Consider the following 19,004-nt stretch of genomic DNA (forward strand, 5'->3'; position numbering starts at 1 on the left):
CTAGATTATAGAAATGAGGAGATCAGGGAAGGAGAGGAATGGAGGAGGAAGTAATAAGAAGTGGACAAAAGTCCTAGGACTTGGGGACACGGGTGGTGCAGGTGAAGGACATTCATATATTTAAAGCAGGGAGACAACAATACCGAAAACATTGGTCACTGGAACCCAAACTAAAAAACAAAACTTTAAAATGTGCCAGTGAAGGAGGCAGGTTTGTGGAAGGGTTGAAGGGAGCCCGGGGACACGGAGGCAGATGAGCTGACACCGGGGGTGAGATTGGTGATGGAACTGTGGATGCCTGGAACTGTGATAAACAACGCTGCAAATCACGGTCCCTCAAATAGCAGTGGTGGAAAAATCATTCTCATGATATATTTTCTCTTATAAAATCTTTGTGTCACCAGAGCATCTCTCACCACCTGAGTTGTTTGCTAACTCTTCTATTTATTTTATTTCTTGTTCATTACACCATAGTGAGAACTATTATCCATCATTCAATATCAATATTTGAATCAGTTTTCAAACAGCTTGTATTGAGTTCGTAATTACCAAGTTGGTGCTGGGGAGGTAACTCCAAGGGCTAAAATACTCGAGGTCCTGAGGTGAATCCATGACAACACAGGGTCCTCTGAGGGCCACCAAGTGTCTCTGAAGGACCCTAACACCACTGGACCTGAAAATTCAGGCCCCATGCTGCCCAGTTAGGTAGAATATCACCAGATGTGGCTCAAGGGTCTAGTCAACATTGCCAGTAAGGCCTTCCAGGTAAAATTTTTGTTTACAATAAGATTTCCGGTTTTTTTACATAATATTTCCAAAAAATGGTAGAATATAAAATCTCCTGAAATAGCTTGTAAATGAGTAAGTATTTATCTCTAAATATGGGACAAGAGTTTCAAGGAAGAGAGAAGGTGCGCACATAAAATATTTATGACAGATAGTTTTGGTCATAAAAGCATTTTGAAAATGTATTTAAAAATAATTTTGAAATTTTGAGGGTAGAAAATATGTCTGTATTCAAGATCTGAGAGTTAAAAGGGATATTCTTGATAACATTTCAGTATTAATATTGAAAATCAAAAGGAGAGGGGGAAGAGAGAGAGAGAGACAGAGACAGAGACAGAGACAGAGACAGAGACAGAGACAGAGGAAAAGTACCTGCCAAAGAGGCAGGCAGAGGGTGGGGGGTGATGGGAGGGAACCAGGGGAACTGGTGCTGGGAAATGTGCACTGGAGGAGGGATGGGTGTTTGAATACTGTATGACTGAAATGCAATCATGAACAGCTTTGTAAGGGTCTATCTCACAGTGATTCAATTAAAATGTTACAAAAAATTATGCTGTACATTACCTGCATCTGGATCAAAGAAATTCTATATTTTTTTCACCTTGTAGTTCTCTCTGCCACATGAAATCCAAGAACTTCTCAGAAAACATGGAATTCCTTCTTCTAGGACTTTCAGAAGAACCAGAACTGCAGCCCCTCATCTTTGGGCTTTTCCTGTCCATGTACCTGATCACCGTGCTGGGGAACCTGCTCATCATCCTGGCCGTCAGCTCAGACCCCCACCTCCACACGCCCATGTACTTCTTCCTGGCCAACCTGTCCTTCGTGGACATCTGCTTCACCTCCACCACCGTCCCCAAGATGCTAGTGAATTTACAGACACACAGCAAGGCCATCACCTATGAAGGCTGCATCACCCAGATTTATTTTTTCATACATTTTGTAGCATTGGATGACCTTATCCTGACTGTGATGGCCTATGACCGCTATGTGGCCATTTGTCACCCCCTGCACTACACGGTCCTCATGAACCCTCGCTTGTGTGTGCTGCTGGTTCTGGTGCCTTGGGTCATTAGTGCCCTGCATTCCTTGATAGAGAGTTTAATGGCTTTACGTCTGTCCTTCTGTACACACTGGGAAATCCCACATTTTTTCTGTGAACTGAAACTGGTGATTCAACTTGCCTGTAATGATCCTTTTCTGAATATCTTGGTCATGAGTCTTTCAGCTGGAATTCTGGGTGCTGGACCCCTGGCTGGGATCCTTTACTCTTACACTAAGATTGTTTCCTCCATTCTTAGGATCTCATCAGCGCAGGGGAAGTATAAAGCCTTTTCCACCTGTGTGTCTCACCTCTCAGTTGTGGCCTTATTTTATTGTACTGGCATGGGTGTGTACTTGAGTGCTGCTGGCACCCAGAACTCACACTCCACTGCAATATCTTCAGTGATCTACACCGTGGTCACACCCATGCTGAACCCTTTCATCTATAGTCTGAGAAACAAAGACATTAAAATGGCCCTGAAAATTCTCTTTGAGAAAGAAACCACCAAAGTTTAGTTGTCTTAAGACTGAAGAAATTTCTTGAATTTAGCGCACAAGGAACAGAAATTGTAAATCTATTTTTTCAGAGATTCGTGGTATACTTGCTATTTTATTTAAGTAAAAACTTTTATTTAGGGAGGGTGGTGGACCACACACAGTGATGATCAGAAATCACTACCAGTGATATCCAGGGGCTTATACAGTGCCACGGATACACTGGGTCAGACATACGCAAGCGCCTTATCCTGTATACTATCTCTCAGGTCTCGCAATTAAATTTTTTCTGTCTTCATATTTGGACAACTAATATGATTAATTTTTGTTAAGTTATTTTTTCTCCCTGATCACAAAGTTCCTCTCAATTTAATTTCATGTCCTCTTAAGTTTTCTCGTGTATCTAAATTGTTTGGGAATTTCCATTTAAACCACAAATTACATTAGTTGCTTGAAAATCATTTTTCTGATGGCATAGCTCAACCACCTATTTGTTGAATTTTAGTTAAAGAATAGTAATGGTGGAGCAGCCTGGGTTCTTAATTGAACATGTTTTCCTTTCTTTCCCTACCAGACATATTTCTAAGGAAATTCTTTCAATAAAGTCTATTTTGTTTCAAATAAAAGAAGGTTGTATAATTATCTATGAAAACCTAAAATTTTCCACTTATATAATTTTAAATCAAAGACTGACCCAAGTTCATAATCATAAATGAAAACTTTCATCATATCTCAGTGACTTAATTTTTATTCTTTACAAGGAGTCAGTATATCTTGGGTAGGATATATTTGATTGTATAAATTTACACAGATTCTCTAACAATTCTCCCAAAATTATTGAGTTAAATATTATTGAGTAGACAAACTTGTCTTTATGAAGAAATTTTTTTTCACCAACCAAGTGCACAATTTTATTCATGACCGAACACAAACTTTTTTTTTATATTGAATCATCATGTTGAAAGTTACAAAACTTTCAGGCTTAAGTCTCAGTTATACAATGATCAAATACCCATCCCAGTGCACATGTTCCTCCACCACCAGGAACCTGAATATACCTCCCATCCCACGCCCATCCCCCCGCCTGTGTAGCTGATAATTTTCACTTTACTTTCTCTTTATTTTGATTACATTCAATATTTCAACAAAAGACTCATATTATTGTTTGGCGTTTCCCCCCCTCCAAATCAGACCTGCTGAAAAGACAGCATTTGATAATTTATTTTTTATTGCTGAAAATGAAGAGATATGAGGTCACACGGCCACAATAGCAGCTGTGCAGTTTTGGATTTCTGTATTTTTGTATATTAGTAATTAAATCCAGGTAAATATCTGCCAGAAATTGCATCATTGCAAGCTCATAGCTCTCTTTAGTGGTCCTTATAATATGGTGGTCCCCACGCCACCCTCCCCCCCTTCCCCGAAAGGAAAAGCCGAGAGATGAAAATCCTCTCCTCTCCTGGGGCAGCTTGGGACTGTGGCTTAGTTCACAGTCTAGAGTCATTTCTGCAAGAAGCTGCTGGTGCCAAAAGTAGACAGGTGGCCTCCAGGATCATGGTCATTCAGCAACGAGAAGGCCACACACATACGGCCACTGGGGTCACATCTCAGTGGAGAGCGGTGCCAGTAATGCCCCCCTAAGAAGTAAGTTTTAATCAGAATTGAGTATAAAAAGAATTGAGTAAAATGCAAAACACAAAATCAACATACAAAATTATTCCATTTAATTGTACTACGTGATAAAAAGTATATGAAGCACTTTACAGTAGTATAAAATTTATAAACCAAATCAAAGAGTATAAGATATACTTAAGACAGCCATCGAGGAAAGAAAATCAACAACACATGAATATGTAGAACTTTTTGATTAAGAATCAGAAGATAAATTATTTTATAAGTGAATACACTATTTTAATCATCAATGGATTCTATGCAATCCTTACCAATATTTCAGCTAACAATTGCCATAGAAAGGTTGTACCTTAAGTACAGGTACAACCAACCTATATTCCTCAACTGCTCCACCATAGTCTCAATAATAGATTTTAGGTAACCACATTAAAAACAGCAGCAAATTAAGGAGAATTTCAATTTAATTCATTCATCTTTGATTAAGAAGTACTATTTCATTAGAATAGATGACTATGTAAATTTACCATACTTTCAGTACTTTTATTTATACTTTTGGTTAATTCATTCAGAAATTAGTGAGCTATGATGTGTCACTGAACTATACTACCTTACATAATTAAAGTAGGTCTTAGTAAAGTAAATTGACCTATTTTTTGTACATGGAAAATATTTTTTGTATGAAACCACTAACCTTAACCTGCTACCATTCTCACCATCATACTTCCTTTCCAAAGTTCCAAGTTACATTAAGTATTTTTATTTCTTTTTTTTTCTTTCTCTTTTTTTTTTCAGCTTTTTCAGTCACACCCAGCAGTGCACAGGGGTTACATCTGGCTCTGCACTCGGGAATTACTCCTGGCAGTGCTGGAGGACCACATGGGATGCTGGGAATCGAACCTGGGTTGGTCGCGTGCAAGGCAAACACCCTACCCACTGTACTATCGCTCCAGCCCTGAGTATTTATATTTCTATAGTAGTTGAACTTATATCATCACAAGAATGAACTTCTGAACACATAATTAATGGTTTTTATATTTTAGGGCAAGCCACTTGTTTTCAAATTTGTTTTCACATTCCATTCTCACTTAAGCACCTCTGGACACCCCTTTTCAATCTTACCGTGCTGAGCCTTTAATAGAATTTAATTGAAATTTAAATTATTTATTTATTAAAATTATCAACATAACTGGGAATTGCAAAACTACTGTCGGTTGATGTGTCCTAAAAATTATTGGAGTTATGGCAGAAGTGCTTTTTTTGATCAATTGGTTTGTGTTTTGCTGCTGCATTTATCCCAAGAAAAAACAGCTTTAATCTCCAGAAGAAAACCAAAATACCATGGGATTTGTGTGTATTGACATCTTGCCCAAAACATACAACATCATAGTAATTTGTCATGGGCAACATGACCAGAGAGAAGATTTTTGTCATGATTTTAAATACACTGACACACTACTATTGGTTAAAATTAAACATGTTTTACCTGCAGAAATTCTCTCACAAACACCTGCAATAACTTGAAATGCATACCCTTTTCAACCATTCTTTTTCTCATCTATAAATTAAAATATTTCCTGCATTTTGCAAAATGTCAATTCTCCAAAAATGTGTGTATATATTTCTGTACTTGCAGTGTAGTAAAGGTTTAGAAGAAACCCCTTAATCACAGTGGCATACTGTCACTTAGGTTTCAAGCAGCAAAATAAATAGTGCAGCTCAGAAAAAAAATAAAGTAAAATAAAATAAAATTATCAACATAACTATAAAAAAGTTGAGACCACAAGTTTACAATAGTGTGAACACATATGGTTTTGATGCCACACCTTTCCAGGGCAAAGACCTTTGTGGGAAGGGACCCTGGAGGTCTATGGCACTCTGGTCACAGTTATCTTCTGGTAACAATAGCCTTTGAAGAGTATAAAATTTTACCCTTAAAACATATACTGTCTAAAGAAACTATGGTACAACTACACAATGGAATATTATGCAGCTGTTAGAAAGAATGAAGTCATAAAATTTGCTTATAAAGGAATTGACATGGAGAGTATCATTTGGAATGATATGAGTCAGAAGGAGAGGGGCAGGTATAGAATGACTCCATTCATTTGTGCGATATAAAAAATAGAGAGAGAGACTAAGAGAGAATATGAGATCAATAAAAAAGTTGAGAGTAAACAAGGGTTGAAGGACAGGTCAATGGTTGGAAACTTGCCATAAGAGTGTGTGTGAGTAGAAGAGTACAAGTAAAGGGATATACCTGATAGCCTTTCATTATCTATATTGCAAACCATCTGGTCCAAAGGAAGAGAGAGAGAGAGAGAGAGAGAGAGAGAGAGAGAGGAAAAGTACCTACCATAGAGGCAGGCAGTAGGACAGAGTAGAGGCGGAAGGGAAACTGGGTCCATTGGGGGTAGAAAAAGTACACTGGAACATTATATGATTAAAATCCAATCATGAACAACTTTTTAAATATCTATATCACTATGATTCCATTTTTTTAAATTTAATTTAATTTTAAAAACACATACCATTGTCACTGTCACTGTCATCCCGTTGCTCATCGATTTGTTCGAGCAGGCACCAGTAAGGTCTCTCATTGAGAGAATTATTGTTACTGTTTTTGGCATATCCAATACGCAGGGGTAGCTTGCCAGGCTCTGCCGTGGGGGCTCCATAATCTCGGTAGCTTGACGGGCTCTCCGAAACGGGCGGAGGAATCGAACACGGCTAGACCTCGTGAAAGGCAAAAGCCCAACAGCTGTGCTATCACTCCAGTCCATTACCGTGGTATAAACCAATATTCTTTCAGATAATAGTCTGTCAGTATGAGACTAATACACTGGTTACGAGTGGGTGTTAAAGTTATGTCCATAAAGACACAATTATTGTAGACCAAAGTATCAGCAAGTTTGAACATATTTATAGGAATTCCATTCTGAAATTCAAAACTATGATGGTCTGGAAATGCAAACACATGTCAATTGAAAGATACTTCTGAGAAGTATCACACATAAAGCAGAACATGGGACCAAGCAAAATGCTTCCCAACAAAAGAGCAGAAAAGTATCCCTCACACCTGGGACATGTGTAGGTTGGATCATAGACCAGTGTAATAGACTAAATAAATTACTTCAATACCAGTCATCTTAATCATGTTTCTCCTATTTAAAATTTTTAATTGTTCCCATTTGACCCAGCAATACCACTGCTGGGAATATATCCCAGAGAGGCAAAAAAGTACAATCGAAACAACATCTGCACATGTATGTTCATCGCAGCACTGTTTACAATAGCCAGAATCTGGAAAAAACCCGAATGCCCCAGAACGGATGACTGGTTGAGGAAACTTTGGTACATCTATACAATGGAATACTATGCAGCTGTTAGAAAAAAGGAGGTCAAGAATTTTGTAGTTAAGTGGATGGGCATGAAAAGTTTCATGCTGAGTGAAATGAGTCAGAAAGAGAGAGACAGACATAGAAAGATTGCACTCATCTATGGTATATAGAATAACAGAGTGGGAGACTAACACCCAAGAACTGTAGAAATAAGTACCAGGAGGTTGACTCCATGGCTTCGAGGCTGGCCTCACATTCCGGGGAAAGGTCAACTCAGAGAAGCGATCACCAACTACATTGTAGTCGAAGGCCATGTGGGGGAAGGGAGTTGCGGGCTGAATGAGGGCTAGAGACTGAGCACAGTGGCCACTCAACACCTTTATTGCAAACCACAACAGCTAATTAGAGAGAGAAAACAGAAGGGAATGCCTTGCCACAGTGGCAGGGTGGGGTGGGGGGGAGATGGGACTGGGGAGGGTGGGAGGGACACTGGGTTTACGGGTGGTGGAGAATGGGCACTGGTGAAGGGATGGGTTCCCAAACTTTGTATGAGGGAAGTATAAGCACAAAAGTGTATAAATCTGTAACTGTACCCTCACGGTGATTCTCTAATTAAAAATAAATAAATTTAAAAAAAAATAAATAAAATAAAATTTTTAATTGTATTCTAATTTAGGTAGCGTGGTTAAAACAGTGCTAACATTTATGACTCTGATGCACAGCACTACTGGGTTTTTCACCACTGTCCCTACGTCACCTCTATGCTAATCCTCATTCCCTCCAGCCTTTTTCCACACTGCTTTGGAATCAGACTTTTTTGCAGGGGGGAGGCAGGTCACACCCAGCAATGATCAGGGGTTTCTCCTGGCTCTGCACTCAGGAATTACTCCTGGCAGCTCTGAGGGACCATATGGGATGCTGGGAATCTAACCAGGATTGGTCTCATGTAAGGCAAACGCAGCCCCAATAATCAGTCTTTTTTTAGGTGACACCCAGTGATGTTCAGGGGTTACTACTGGCTCTGCACTCAAGAATGACTCCTGGCAGTGCTCAGGGGACCATTTGGGATACCAGGGATTGAACCCAGGTTGGCTGTGGAAGGCAAATGCTCTCTCCACTGTGCTATCTCTCCAGCCCCCAGTAATCAGTCTTTTAATCCAAGGCTCCCTCCCGGTTCGTCATTGTTTGAGACTGGCCATTCCTCTTCTTTCTTCCTTAATTTTACACATGAGTGCAATAATCCAGATTTGTACATGATCCTCCCTCTGATTTACTTACATAACTTGGTGCTCTCCAGTTCCATTCACACTGAAATAATCTGCTTCATCTTTCCCTTTCTTTCCTCTATCTTTTTCTTTCCTCTTTTTCTTTCTTTCTTTCTTTCTTTCTTTCTTTCTTTCTTTCTTTCTTTCTTTCTTCTTTCTTTCTTTCTTTCTCTCTCTCTCTTTCTTTGTTTATATACTTTTCTCTTTCTTTTTCTTTCCTTCCCTTCCTTTCTTCCTTCCTTTCTTTCTTTCTTTCTTTCTTTCTTTCTTTGTTTATTTACTTTTCTTTCTTTCTTTCTTTCCTTCCCTCCCTCCCTTCCTTCCTTCCTTCCTTCCTTCCTTCCTTCCTTCCTTTCTTTCTTTCTTTCTCTCTCTCTCTTTCTTTGTTTATATACTTTTCTTTCTTTTTCTTTCCTTCCCTTCCTTTCTTCCTTCCCTCCTTTCTTTCTTTCTTTCTTTCTTTCTTTGTTTATTTACTTTTCTTTCTTTCTCTTTCTTTCCTTCCCTCCCTCCCTTCCTTCCTTCCTTCCTTCCTTTCTTTCTTTCTTTCTTTCCTTCTTTCCTTCCTTCTCTCTTTCTCTCTTTCTCCCTTTCTCTCTTTCTTTCTCCAGATGATTGGCCACAGGCTGTGGTACTCAGTGCTTACTCCAGGAACTGTGCAGAGGGATCCCTCCTGGTGTGACTGGAGGGACCATATGAAGTGCCAGGGCTCACATAAGTCAACAGTACCAGGCAAATGCTTTATCTGCCCTACTGTCTCTCCGAGCCAAAATTTTTATCTTCTCTTGTGACTGCGTAGTATTCTGTTGGAAATGTAGGTCACAACTTCTTTATCCATGAATCATTGAGGGATTTGAGGGATGTTTGGGATGTCTCCACTTCCTTTTGCACTGAGTGCTGCAGTGACCCTACGGGGGCACTGATCTTTTCAAATGAATGTTTTGTGTTTGGGGATAAGCCAAGCTGTGGAGTCACTTCGTCACATAGCAATTTTATTCTACTTTTTTTGAGGACCTTCCATATTATAAAATACATGTTTTAAGATTAATTTAAAATCCAGGTATTTAGCATGTGAAATAAAATACACAAATTCATAACTTACCTCTTCATAATTAATCCACATGAATTAGTTTCATGAGACTTATACTACAACCAACAAACAAGACTCAGAAAGGGTGCTGTGTTCAATTTCCTCTTCAATTATTAAAAATATGTATTTTCATAAAAAGAAACAGTCGCCGAACTGTTTTCTAGCATGATAACATTTGACGATGCTGGCAAAAATAAGACTTTGCTTGGGCTCCTTGGGAGAGGGAGATGGGTGCACTGGCGACGAGTTGGGTGTTAAAGTTATGTCCACAAGAAACAATTATTGTCAATCAAAACTAATAATAATATTTTAATTGAGAGTTCACCAAGGCTGGCTCTGCATTTTTAAACCATACATTTGACAGTTATTAAAAAATCATTTCAGAGGAGCTAGAGAGATAGTACAGTGGACAGGGTGTTTGTCTTGGATATGGCTGACCCAGATTTGTTCCCTGGCATCCCATATGGTACACCAACCATTAGGAGGAGTAATCCCTGAGGGCAAAGCCAGGAGTAACCCTGAACATCACTGGGTGTTCTCCAAACTAAATTACTATTGTTACTATTATTATTTCAGGGTTTTCTATTGTGAAAGAGTTTTAAGGCCTATACATCGGGTGGTTATTAATACAAGTATTTGGAGAAAGCTGTCATCCGTTGCTCATCGATTTGTTCGAGCAGGGACCAGTAATGCCTCTCATTGAGAGACTTATTGTTACTGTTTTTGGCATATCCAATACGCACGGGTAGCTTGCCAGGCTCTGCCGTGCGGGCTCCATACTCTCGGTAGCTGGCCGGGCTCTCCAAGAGGGGAGGAGGAATCGAACACGGATCCGAGGCGTGAAAGCTGAAAGCCCAACTGCTGTGCGATCGCTCCAGCCCATTTGGAGAAAATTTTATTTTAATTAATTTACGTATTTATTGAATTGCCGTGAGCTACAGTTGCAAGGCTCTTATGTTTGAGTTTCACTCATACAATGATTGAACACCCATCCCTCCACCAGTGTACATTTTCCACCACCCATGTCCCCAGTATCCCTCCCCCACCCCCATGACCCATCCCACCCCTCCCCTTGCCTCCATGGTGGGACAATTTCCCTCTTATACTCTCTCTACTTATGGGCATTATGGTTTGCAGTACAAGTTATGAGAGGCCATCATGTTTGGTCTTTTATCTACTTTCAGCCCACATCTTGGAGAAAACTTTAAATCAGGTTTATGATATGGCACTAGAAGATTAGAAGTCTGGGAAAAGGTAGCGCTCATTAGGAAAGACATTAAACATAGATTCACTTGAGTACAGCCAGGTCTACTGGGAAGAGAGTAATCAGGAAAACCTTCCCCCTCTACATCGGTGTCTATGGGGAAATCAGGTGCATGAAGGTTGGAGTAACCAGGGGAAACCCATCGAATGATAAGACCAGGGCAGCTGTAAATAATGCCAGTGCTGCCTTGCAAGGCACCTGGTTGTTGCGTTTGGATGAAGGACTTTAGTTTCACGCGGCCGACCCGGATTTGATTCCTCCATCCCTCTCGGAGAGACCAGCAAGTTACCAAGAGTATCCCACCCGCACAGCAGAGCCTGGCAAGCTCCATGTGGCATATTCGATATGCCAAAAACTAACAAAAAGTCTCACAATGGAGACGTTACTGGTGCCTGTTCGAGCAAATCGATAAACAATGGGACGACAGTGCAGTGCAGTGCTACCAACATTTTGGATTCCGATTTTCCTATATGCAATGTTTAGTTTGTTGTGATCAAAAAGGAGCTTCCTACCCATTGTATGGCAGAAAGACTTTTTTAGAGAGCTTTTGGTTTCATTTCAATGCCAGCGCGTAAGTCCAGGGTTTAATCCATGCTAAGTATGTCCTACCCATACGGGTGTCGGGGATTGAACCCAGGCTGGCCATGTGCAAGGCAAGAGCCCTACCCACTGTGCAATAACTCGAGCTATCACCTTTACTATTATCAATATTTCCCTACATGTAGAGTGTGTTGTACACATACTCAATGCTACATGCCAATCACAACTCAATGCAAATGAAGAACATGTACTATAAGATGGACAATTCATAGAGCTGAGGAACCCACACAGGAGTTGAGTGCACAGTCTGAGTCAGTTACCAAATGTTTGTTTAGATCTGGGATTCCTTGCAGCAGTGCTCAAGTGCTACTATGGGTTCTGTGCTCAGTGTCTCTTCCAGCATTCCTCCAGAGACATATATAGTGCCTGGGATGAAAGCAGGTCTGGTCACATGCAAAGCAGTATCTCAACGACTATACTAAATCCTTGGACCCCAGTTTTCATATTTGTAATGAGGAACGTGATAAATTCTCGTTTTCACTTAACTGATTTTGCAAGTTAAATCCATAAACTTCAATGACTTTCTTTCTAATTATGACCCAGGTTATGAACAAGACTTCACAGGGCTTTCTGGAAGAATAAATGAAATGTGTAGAAATAATTTGTTAAGTCCAAACAAAATATCCAAGGAAAAGATTTATGTTAGTTAAATAAAGGTGAGTTTTCATACAGTTCCTTTGAAATAAGTTCACTCACACACGGTGAAGCAATCCCATATATTTTTCCTGGATAGTTGTAAATGCAAAATGAATCGAACAGAAATTAAATTTATGTTAAAGCTAAAATAAAGTAAAAATTGAAATTTAAAATATTTCTAAAGTTGGGGCTGAAGCAACAGCACAGTGAGTAGGACGTTGCATGCGGCCGACCTGGGTTCGATTCACAGAATCCCAGATGGCACCCCAGAGTAGTGCCAGGAGTAATTCCTGAGTGCAGAACCAGGAGTAACCCCTGTGCATCACTGGGTGTGACCCAAAAAGCAAAAAATAAAAAATTTCTAAAGATACAAATATCAATCCACCTGGCACAAGACATCTCATTACATATTATACATAATGAGCTCGCTTTTCACCACATCTGGCAGTGCTCAAGGGCTACTTCCTAGATTTGCCTCTCAGGAATCACTCTTCAAAGTGCTCAGGAGACTATATGGGATGCTGGAGATTGAACCCGGCTTGCCCACGTGCAAGGCAAGTGCCCTGCCAGCTTTGCCTCAGTCCTGCCTCTAAATAAGGGACACTTCTAAATGAGTTATAATAAAATGTCTCCCTCAGCTTGTGATAGGATTATATTCCAAATATTTGCTTATGTGGCCTGAAAAAACTCAATAAATGGCCCAAGATTTTATATCAAAGGAGCATGATTCTCTCCCCTACTGAACAGAGGAAGACCAATTTTCTGTTATTAGGGACTTTCCCAGTGCAACTTAATGCTTTGAAAATGTCAGAACTAGCAAATTCCAGAGGCTTCTCAGTCATAGACTTTTGGACATAAAATAATGTTTGGGAGAAGGTGCTAGATCAGCTAGAACTCTGGAAGACAAGATAGTTCATGGTGAAGCACTAATGAACACGATAAAATTGACTCCTAACCTGCTCTCTTGGGAACAGACCAGAGGGAAAAACATTCCTTTGTCCAGAGCAGTGACCCCCAGGGACACGTGTACTTAGTGGCTGCAGTAACTGGATGGCAGCGAGCCTAATGAGTAGAAACCAGGAGCTGTAAATATCTCCTCTGCTCAGTCCCTCAGTGTGTTCAACCCAGACTGCTCAGGACAAAGTTGTCTCTTTGGCATCCTGAATCTGATGTGGGGACCAATGCTTCCCTCCATCCTGCTCTCCTTTTTGGGCTCTTGTCTTCATGGTCAGCTACCCAAAGAAGGATTTGTGCTTCCACCCAGAAGGGTCCTTCTCAGAAATCCCACCCAGGTGAGTCTATATGTCACATAGATTATGCAGGAGAAAGTAATAGAGAAGGAAGGGGAAGAATATTCCCAGGTTATTCTGATGACCTACATGAACAGCTACAAGTACAGCTTGGTTACTCATTTTTTATGGTGTTAATGATGTCTAGCGGTAGGTGAGTATTGTATATAGCAATACATTTATTGGCAATTAAAAGATATCTATAGAAAGAAAATTGGAGGAAGGAATAAAGGTTTGAAGGTCTCCCTGTAAATATAAAAGATAAGCCAAGGATATTTGGTGACTAATGAAATAATCCATTAGTTACTGAGCATCTACAGTGAATCATGAGCTCTTGGATCTATTTCTAAAGATAGATGAAGTCCTTCTTTGAAATTGATCTCTCTAATTAATGTAATATCAACTTATTCTCTATTATATTTTATTCACTGTATCACTGTCATCCCGTTGTTCATCGATTTGCTCAAGTGGGCACCAGTTACATCTACACTGTTTTTGGCATATCGAATATGCCACGGGTAGACTGCCAGGCCCTGCCATGCGGGCAGGATACACTCGGGAGCTTGCTGGGATCCCCGAGAGTGACGTGGAATAACCCAGGTCAGTCGCGTACAAAGCAAACGCCCTACCCTCTCCAGTCTCTTATGAATGACCTACTAACAAATAAGCATAGACACTAATTCTTTACATTCAAATATCCACATATGCACATAGTATTTTCTAGTGTGAATGAGCCCATAAACCTTTGCTAGTGTTTCATATTCAAAAGCACAGTTTTGATGTTTAAGTAAAAATGAGAATTTTTTAAAATGAATCACCGTGAGATACAGTTATAAAGCTTTTATGTTTGAATTTTGTCACACAATGATCTAATAACTATCCCTCTACCAGTGAACATTGTCCACCACCAATTTCCCCAGTATCCCCCCAATCCTTACCATCCCCCTGCCTCTATGGCAGACAATTTCCCCCATACTCTCTCTCTCTACTTTGGGGTATTATGGTTTGCAATATAAATACTGAGCAGCCATCACGTTTGGTCGTTTATCTGCTTTCGGCCCATATCTCCCATCCTGAATGATCTCTCCAACCAACATTGATTTAGTGATCCCTTCTCCATTCCAGCTGCCTTCTCCCCCAGCTCATGAGGCAGACTTCCAACCATTGAACAATCTTCCTGGCCCTTGCGTCTACTCTCCTTGGTTGTCAGTCTCATTTTATGTTAAAAAATGAGAATCTTTACAGGGGTTCCAATGTTATCCAAATGTTACTTGTTTATTCAGAATCTTTTTGATTACAACATTAGGAAAGGATGCGAGTATTTCTGTCTACCAACATTTTAATCCCCCCCCCCCACCGCCAAGGCAAAATAAGAACCAAAGTGGAGAGTTTCTGGGGCACAATATCAATAATGTTGAGAGGTAAGAAACCCAAATAAAAAGCATCCGCATAATAAATATTTGTACTTACCTACACAAGCATGCAACAGGGACAAATGAAGACGTTACTGGTTCCTGCTCAAGAAATTGATGAACAACAGGATGACAGAGACAGTTATGGTGACCTTCAAATTGTTCCTCACATCGTATTTCTTCCAAGCTCCGCCAAAAGTGATAGTGACCCACTGCCAAACCTATAAATCTAGCTCATATCAATATTTAAATATTTTAGTTTTGTTCAGAACTATTGGTGTCAAAGAATTGATTTCTTGTTCTTTTGATTGATGATTTTTGCCCAAATTGATATATAGGCTCATTATTTAAATTGTTATTCCGTTATATGTTTAAACACTTAATTGCCCATCCATTTACTGTTAGATTTCAAAAATATTTACATGTGATTGTCTTCTATTACAGTATGTTGACCTGTCCATTCACCACTGTACATTTCCCACCTTCAATGTCCCCAGTTTCCCTCAGACCATCTCCCTTCCCCAGCCTGCCTCTCTCTACAGCAGTTTTCTTCTATCACTTTTCCTCTTCACCTCCCCCCTCCTCCCTTCTCCTTCTCCTCCTCTTCCTCCTTCTCCTCCTCCTCCACCACCTTCTCCTTCTTCTTCTCCTTCTACTTTTCCTTCTTCTACTCCTCCTTCTCCTTTTCCTTCTCCTCCCTCTCTCACCCTCTATCTCCCCGAATGTGGTGTCTCTGAGACTCCCTCTCGGACTCATATTTCAGAAACGACAGCGGTGGGGAGACCTACTTCTAAGATTCTCATCCTCTGACAAACTCCTCTCTTCACTCTTACTTCTGTTTGTTTCTCTCCCCACATTTTCTCAAACACCCTCTTCAGAGTTTTTTACTTTCTTTCTTCGCTTTTGGATCTCACCCAGCTTTGGACAGGGGTTACTCCTGGCTCTGCACTCAGGAATTATTCCTGGTGATGTCGGGGAACTTTATGGGATGCTGGGAACCGAACCCGGCCAGTCCTCATGCAAGGCAAATGCCCTCCTCGCTGGGCTATCGCTCCAGTCCAGAGTTCTGAAGGGTTTCACTGCACCCAAACATACTTCTCTGCAGACTGTTTTCACTATATAATCCTTGTTATGTCTGATCGAATGTTACCTGGTATTTTTTGTATTTTGTAAGCACTTGTACAGAATAGCAGAAAAAAGGAATGCAAGGCTTTGGGGAGTAGCTGCCTGGCCCCAGAAACTGGAGCTATCATTTGCCCACACCCTCCATTGTGTAGCACTAGTCCTGTTCATGGATTTGCTTGAGAGGGCACCAGTAATACCTCCATTGTGAGACTTGTTTTTACTGTTTTTGGCATATCGAGTACCCCCCAGGGAGCTTGCCAGGCTCTGCCATGAGGGCTGGATACTCTTGGTAGCTTGCCAGGCTTTCCAAGAGGGACAGAGGATTGAACACAGGTCGATCGCATGCATGGTAATGCCCTAATGCTGTGCTATTGCTCCAGTCCATTGTTGTTGTACTCTGAAAAAAAAAAAACATGGGATGCAAGGTATCAAAGATGGGCAAAACATTGGACCTAGATTATAGAAATGAGGAGATCAGGGAAGGAGAGGAATGGAGGGGGAAGTAATAAGATGTGGACAAAGGTCCTAGGACTTGGGCACATGGGGGGTGGTGCAGGTGAGATACATTCATATATCTAAACCAGGGAGACAACAATACCACAAACATTGGTCAGTGGAACCGAAACTAAAGAACAGAAATTTAAAATGTGCCTATGAAGGAGGCAGGTTGGTGGAGGGGTTGAAGGGAGCCCGGGGACACGGAGGCAGGTGAGCTGATACTGGGGGTGAGATTGGTGATGAAACAGTGGATGCCTGGAACTTTGATAAACAATGCTGCATATCACGGTCCCTCAAATAGCATTTGTAGAAAAATCATTATCATGACATATTTTCTCTTCTAAAATTTCTGTGTCATCAGAGCATCTCTCACCACCAGAGTTGTTTGCTAACTCTTCTATTTATTTTATTTCTTGTTCATTACACCATAGTGTGAACGATTATCCATCATTCAATATAAATATTTGAATCAGTTTTCAAACAGCTGGTATTGAGATCCTAATTACCAAGTTGGTGATGAGCAGGTAACACCAAGGGCTAAAATACTCGAGGTCCTGAGGTGAATCCATGACAATACAGGGTCCTTTGAGGGACACCAAGTGTCTCTGAAGGACCCTAAGACCACTGAACCTGAAAACTCAGGCCCCATGCTGCCCAGTTAGGTAGAATATCACCAGATGTGGCTCAACGGTCCAGTCAGCATTGCCAGTAAGGCGTTCCAACTGCAATTTTTATTTACAATAAGATTTCAGTTTTTTATCATGATATTTCAAAAAATGTTAGAATATAAAATCTCCTAAAAAAGCTTGCAAGTGAGTGAGCATTTATCTCTAAATATTGGACAAGAGTTTCAAAGAAGAGAGAAGGTGTGCACATAAAATATTGATGACAGATTGTTTTGGTCATAAAAGTATTTTGTAAATGTATTTAAAATAATTTTTGAAATTTTTAGAGTAATATATGTCTGTATTCAAGATCTGAGGGTTAAAAGGGAAATTCTTGATAATGTTTCAGTATTAATATTGCAAATCAAAGGGAGAGGGAGAGAGAGAGAGAGAGAGAGAGAGAGAGGGGGGGGGGAAAAAACACCTGCCAAAGAGGCAGGCAGAGGCTGTGGGGTGACAGGAACCTGGGGAACTGGTGCTGGGAAATGTGCTCTGGAGGAAGGATGGGTGTTTGAATACTGTATGACTAAAATCCAATCGTGAATACCTTTGTAAAGGTCTATCTCACAGTGATTCAATTAAAAAGTTAGGAAAAATTATGCTGTACATTACCTGCATCTGGATCAAAGAAATTCTATATTTTTTTTCACCTTGTAGTTCTCTCTGCCACATGAAATCCAGGAACTTCTCAGAAAACAAGGAATTCCTTCTTCTAGGACTTTCAGAAGAACCAGAACTGCAGCCCCTCATCTTTGGGCTTTTCCTGTCCATGTACCTGATCACCGTGCTGGGGAACCTGCTCATCATCCTGGCCGTCAGCTCAGACCCCCACCTCCACACGCCCATGTACTTCTTCCTGTCCAACCTGTCCTTCACAGACATCTGCTTCACCTCCACCACCGTCCCCAAGATGCTAGTGAATTTACAGACACACAGCAAGGCCATCACCTATGAAGGATGCATCACCCAGATTTATTTTTTCATACATTTTGTAACATTGGATGTCTGTATCCTGACTGTGATGGCCTATGACCGCTATGTGGCCATTTGTCACCCCCTGCACTACACGGTCCTCATGAACCCTCGCTTGTGTGTGCTGCTGGTTCTTGTGTCTTGGGTCATTAGTGCCCTGCATTCCTTGATAGAGAGTTTAATGGCTTTACGTCTGTCCTTCTGTACACACTGGGAAATCCAACATTTTTTCTGTGAACTGAAACTGGTGATTCAACTTGCCTGTAATGATCCGTTTCTGAATATCTTGGTCATGAGGCTTTCAGCTGGAATTCTGGGTGCTGGACCCCTGGCTGGGATTCTTTACTCTTACACTAAGATTGTCTCCTCCATCCGTAGGATCTCATCAGCGCAGGGGAAGTATAAAGCCTTTTCCACCTGTGTGTCTCACCTCTCAGTTGTGGCCTTATTTTATTGTACTGGCATAGGTGTGTACATGAGCACTGCTGGCACCCAGAACTCACACTCCACTGCAGTAGCTTCAGTGATCTACACCGTGGTCACCCCCATGCTGAACCCCTTCATCTATAGCCTGAGAAACAAAGACATTAAGATGGCCTTGAAAATTCTCTTTGAGAAAGAAACCACCAAAGTTTAGTTGTCTTAATACTGAAGAAATCTCTTTATTTTAGGGCACAAGGAAAAGAAAATGTAAGTCTATTTTTTCAGAGATCCAATGTATCTTGCTACTATATTTAATTAAAAACTTTTATTGAGGGAAGGTAGTGGACCACACACACAGTGATGCTCAGGAATCACTACTGGTGATATCCAGGGGTTCATTCAGTGCCAGGAATACACTGGGTCAGACATATGCAAGCACCTTAACCTGTATACTATCTCTCAGGTCCCAC

General features: G+C 40.7%; 2 protein-coding genes across 2 annotated transcripts; both read left to right on the forward strand.

Annotated features, from left to right (window-relative positions):
- Positions 1-1,506: 1,506 nt before the first annotated feature.
- Positions 1,507-2,346, forward strand: LOC101539974 (olfactory receptor 7A17-like). Its single transcript, XM_055124736.1, has 2 exons — positions 1,507-1,861; positions 2,147-2,346. Exons 1-2 carry the CDS (start codon positions 1,507-1,509, stop codon positions 2,344-2,346), a joined length of 555 nt encoding a protein of 184 aa, XP_054980711.1.
- Positions 2,347-17,908: 15,562 nt separating this feature from the next.
- Positions 17,909-18,748, forward strand: LOC101540236 (olfactory receptor 7A17-like). The gene is made up of 2 exons (XM_055124737.1): positions 17,909-18,263; positions 18,549-18,748. The coding sequence occupies exons 1-2, from the start codon at positions 17,909-17,911 to the stop codon at positions 18,746-18,748; spliced, it is 555 nt and encodes a 184-aa protein (XP_054980712.1).
- Positions 18,749-19,004: the final 256 nt, after the last annotated feature.

This window comes from Sorex araneus, chromosome 2 (genome assembly GCF_027595985.1).
Source record: "Sorex araneus isolate mSorAra2 chromosome 2, mSorAra2.pri, whole genome shotgun sequence".
In the NCBI taxonomy this organism is placed as follows: domain Eukaryota; kingdom Metazoa; phylum Chordata; class Mammalia; order Eulipotyphla; family Soricidae; genus Sorex; species Sorex araneus.

What these genes read in the sequence shown, in the direction of transcription:
- LOC101539974 (XM_055124736.1), top strand. Translation starts at nt 1,507, where the DNA reads ATGTACCTGATCACCGTGCTGGGGAACCTGCTCATCATCCTGGCCGTC. An exon ending in TCTGGTGCCTTGGGTCATTA is followed by an intron (nt 1,862 to 2,146) that starts GTGCCCTGCATT and finishes CTCACCTCTCAG; the next exon opens with TTGTGGCCTTATTTTATTGT.
- LOC101540236 (XM_055124737.1), top strand. Translation starts at nt 17,909, where the DNA reads ATGTACCTGATCACCGTGCTGGGGAACCTGCTCATCATCCTGGCCGTC. An exon ending in TCTTGTGTCTTGGGTCATTA is followed by an intron (nt 18,264 to 18,548) that starts GTGCCCTGCATT and finishes CTCACCTCTCAG; the next exon opens with TTGTGGCCTTATTTTATTGT.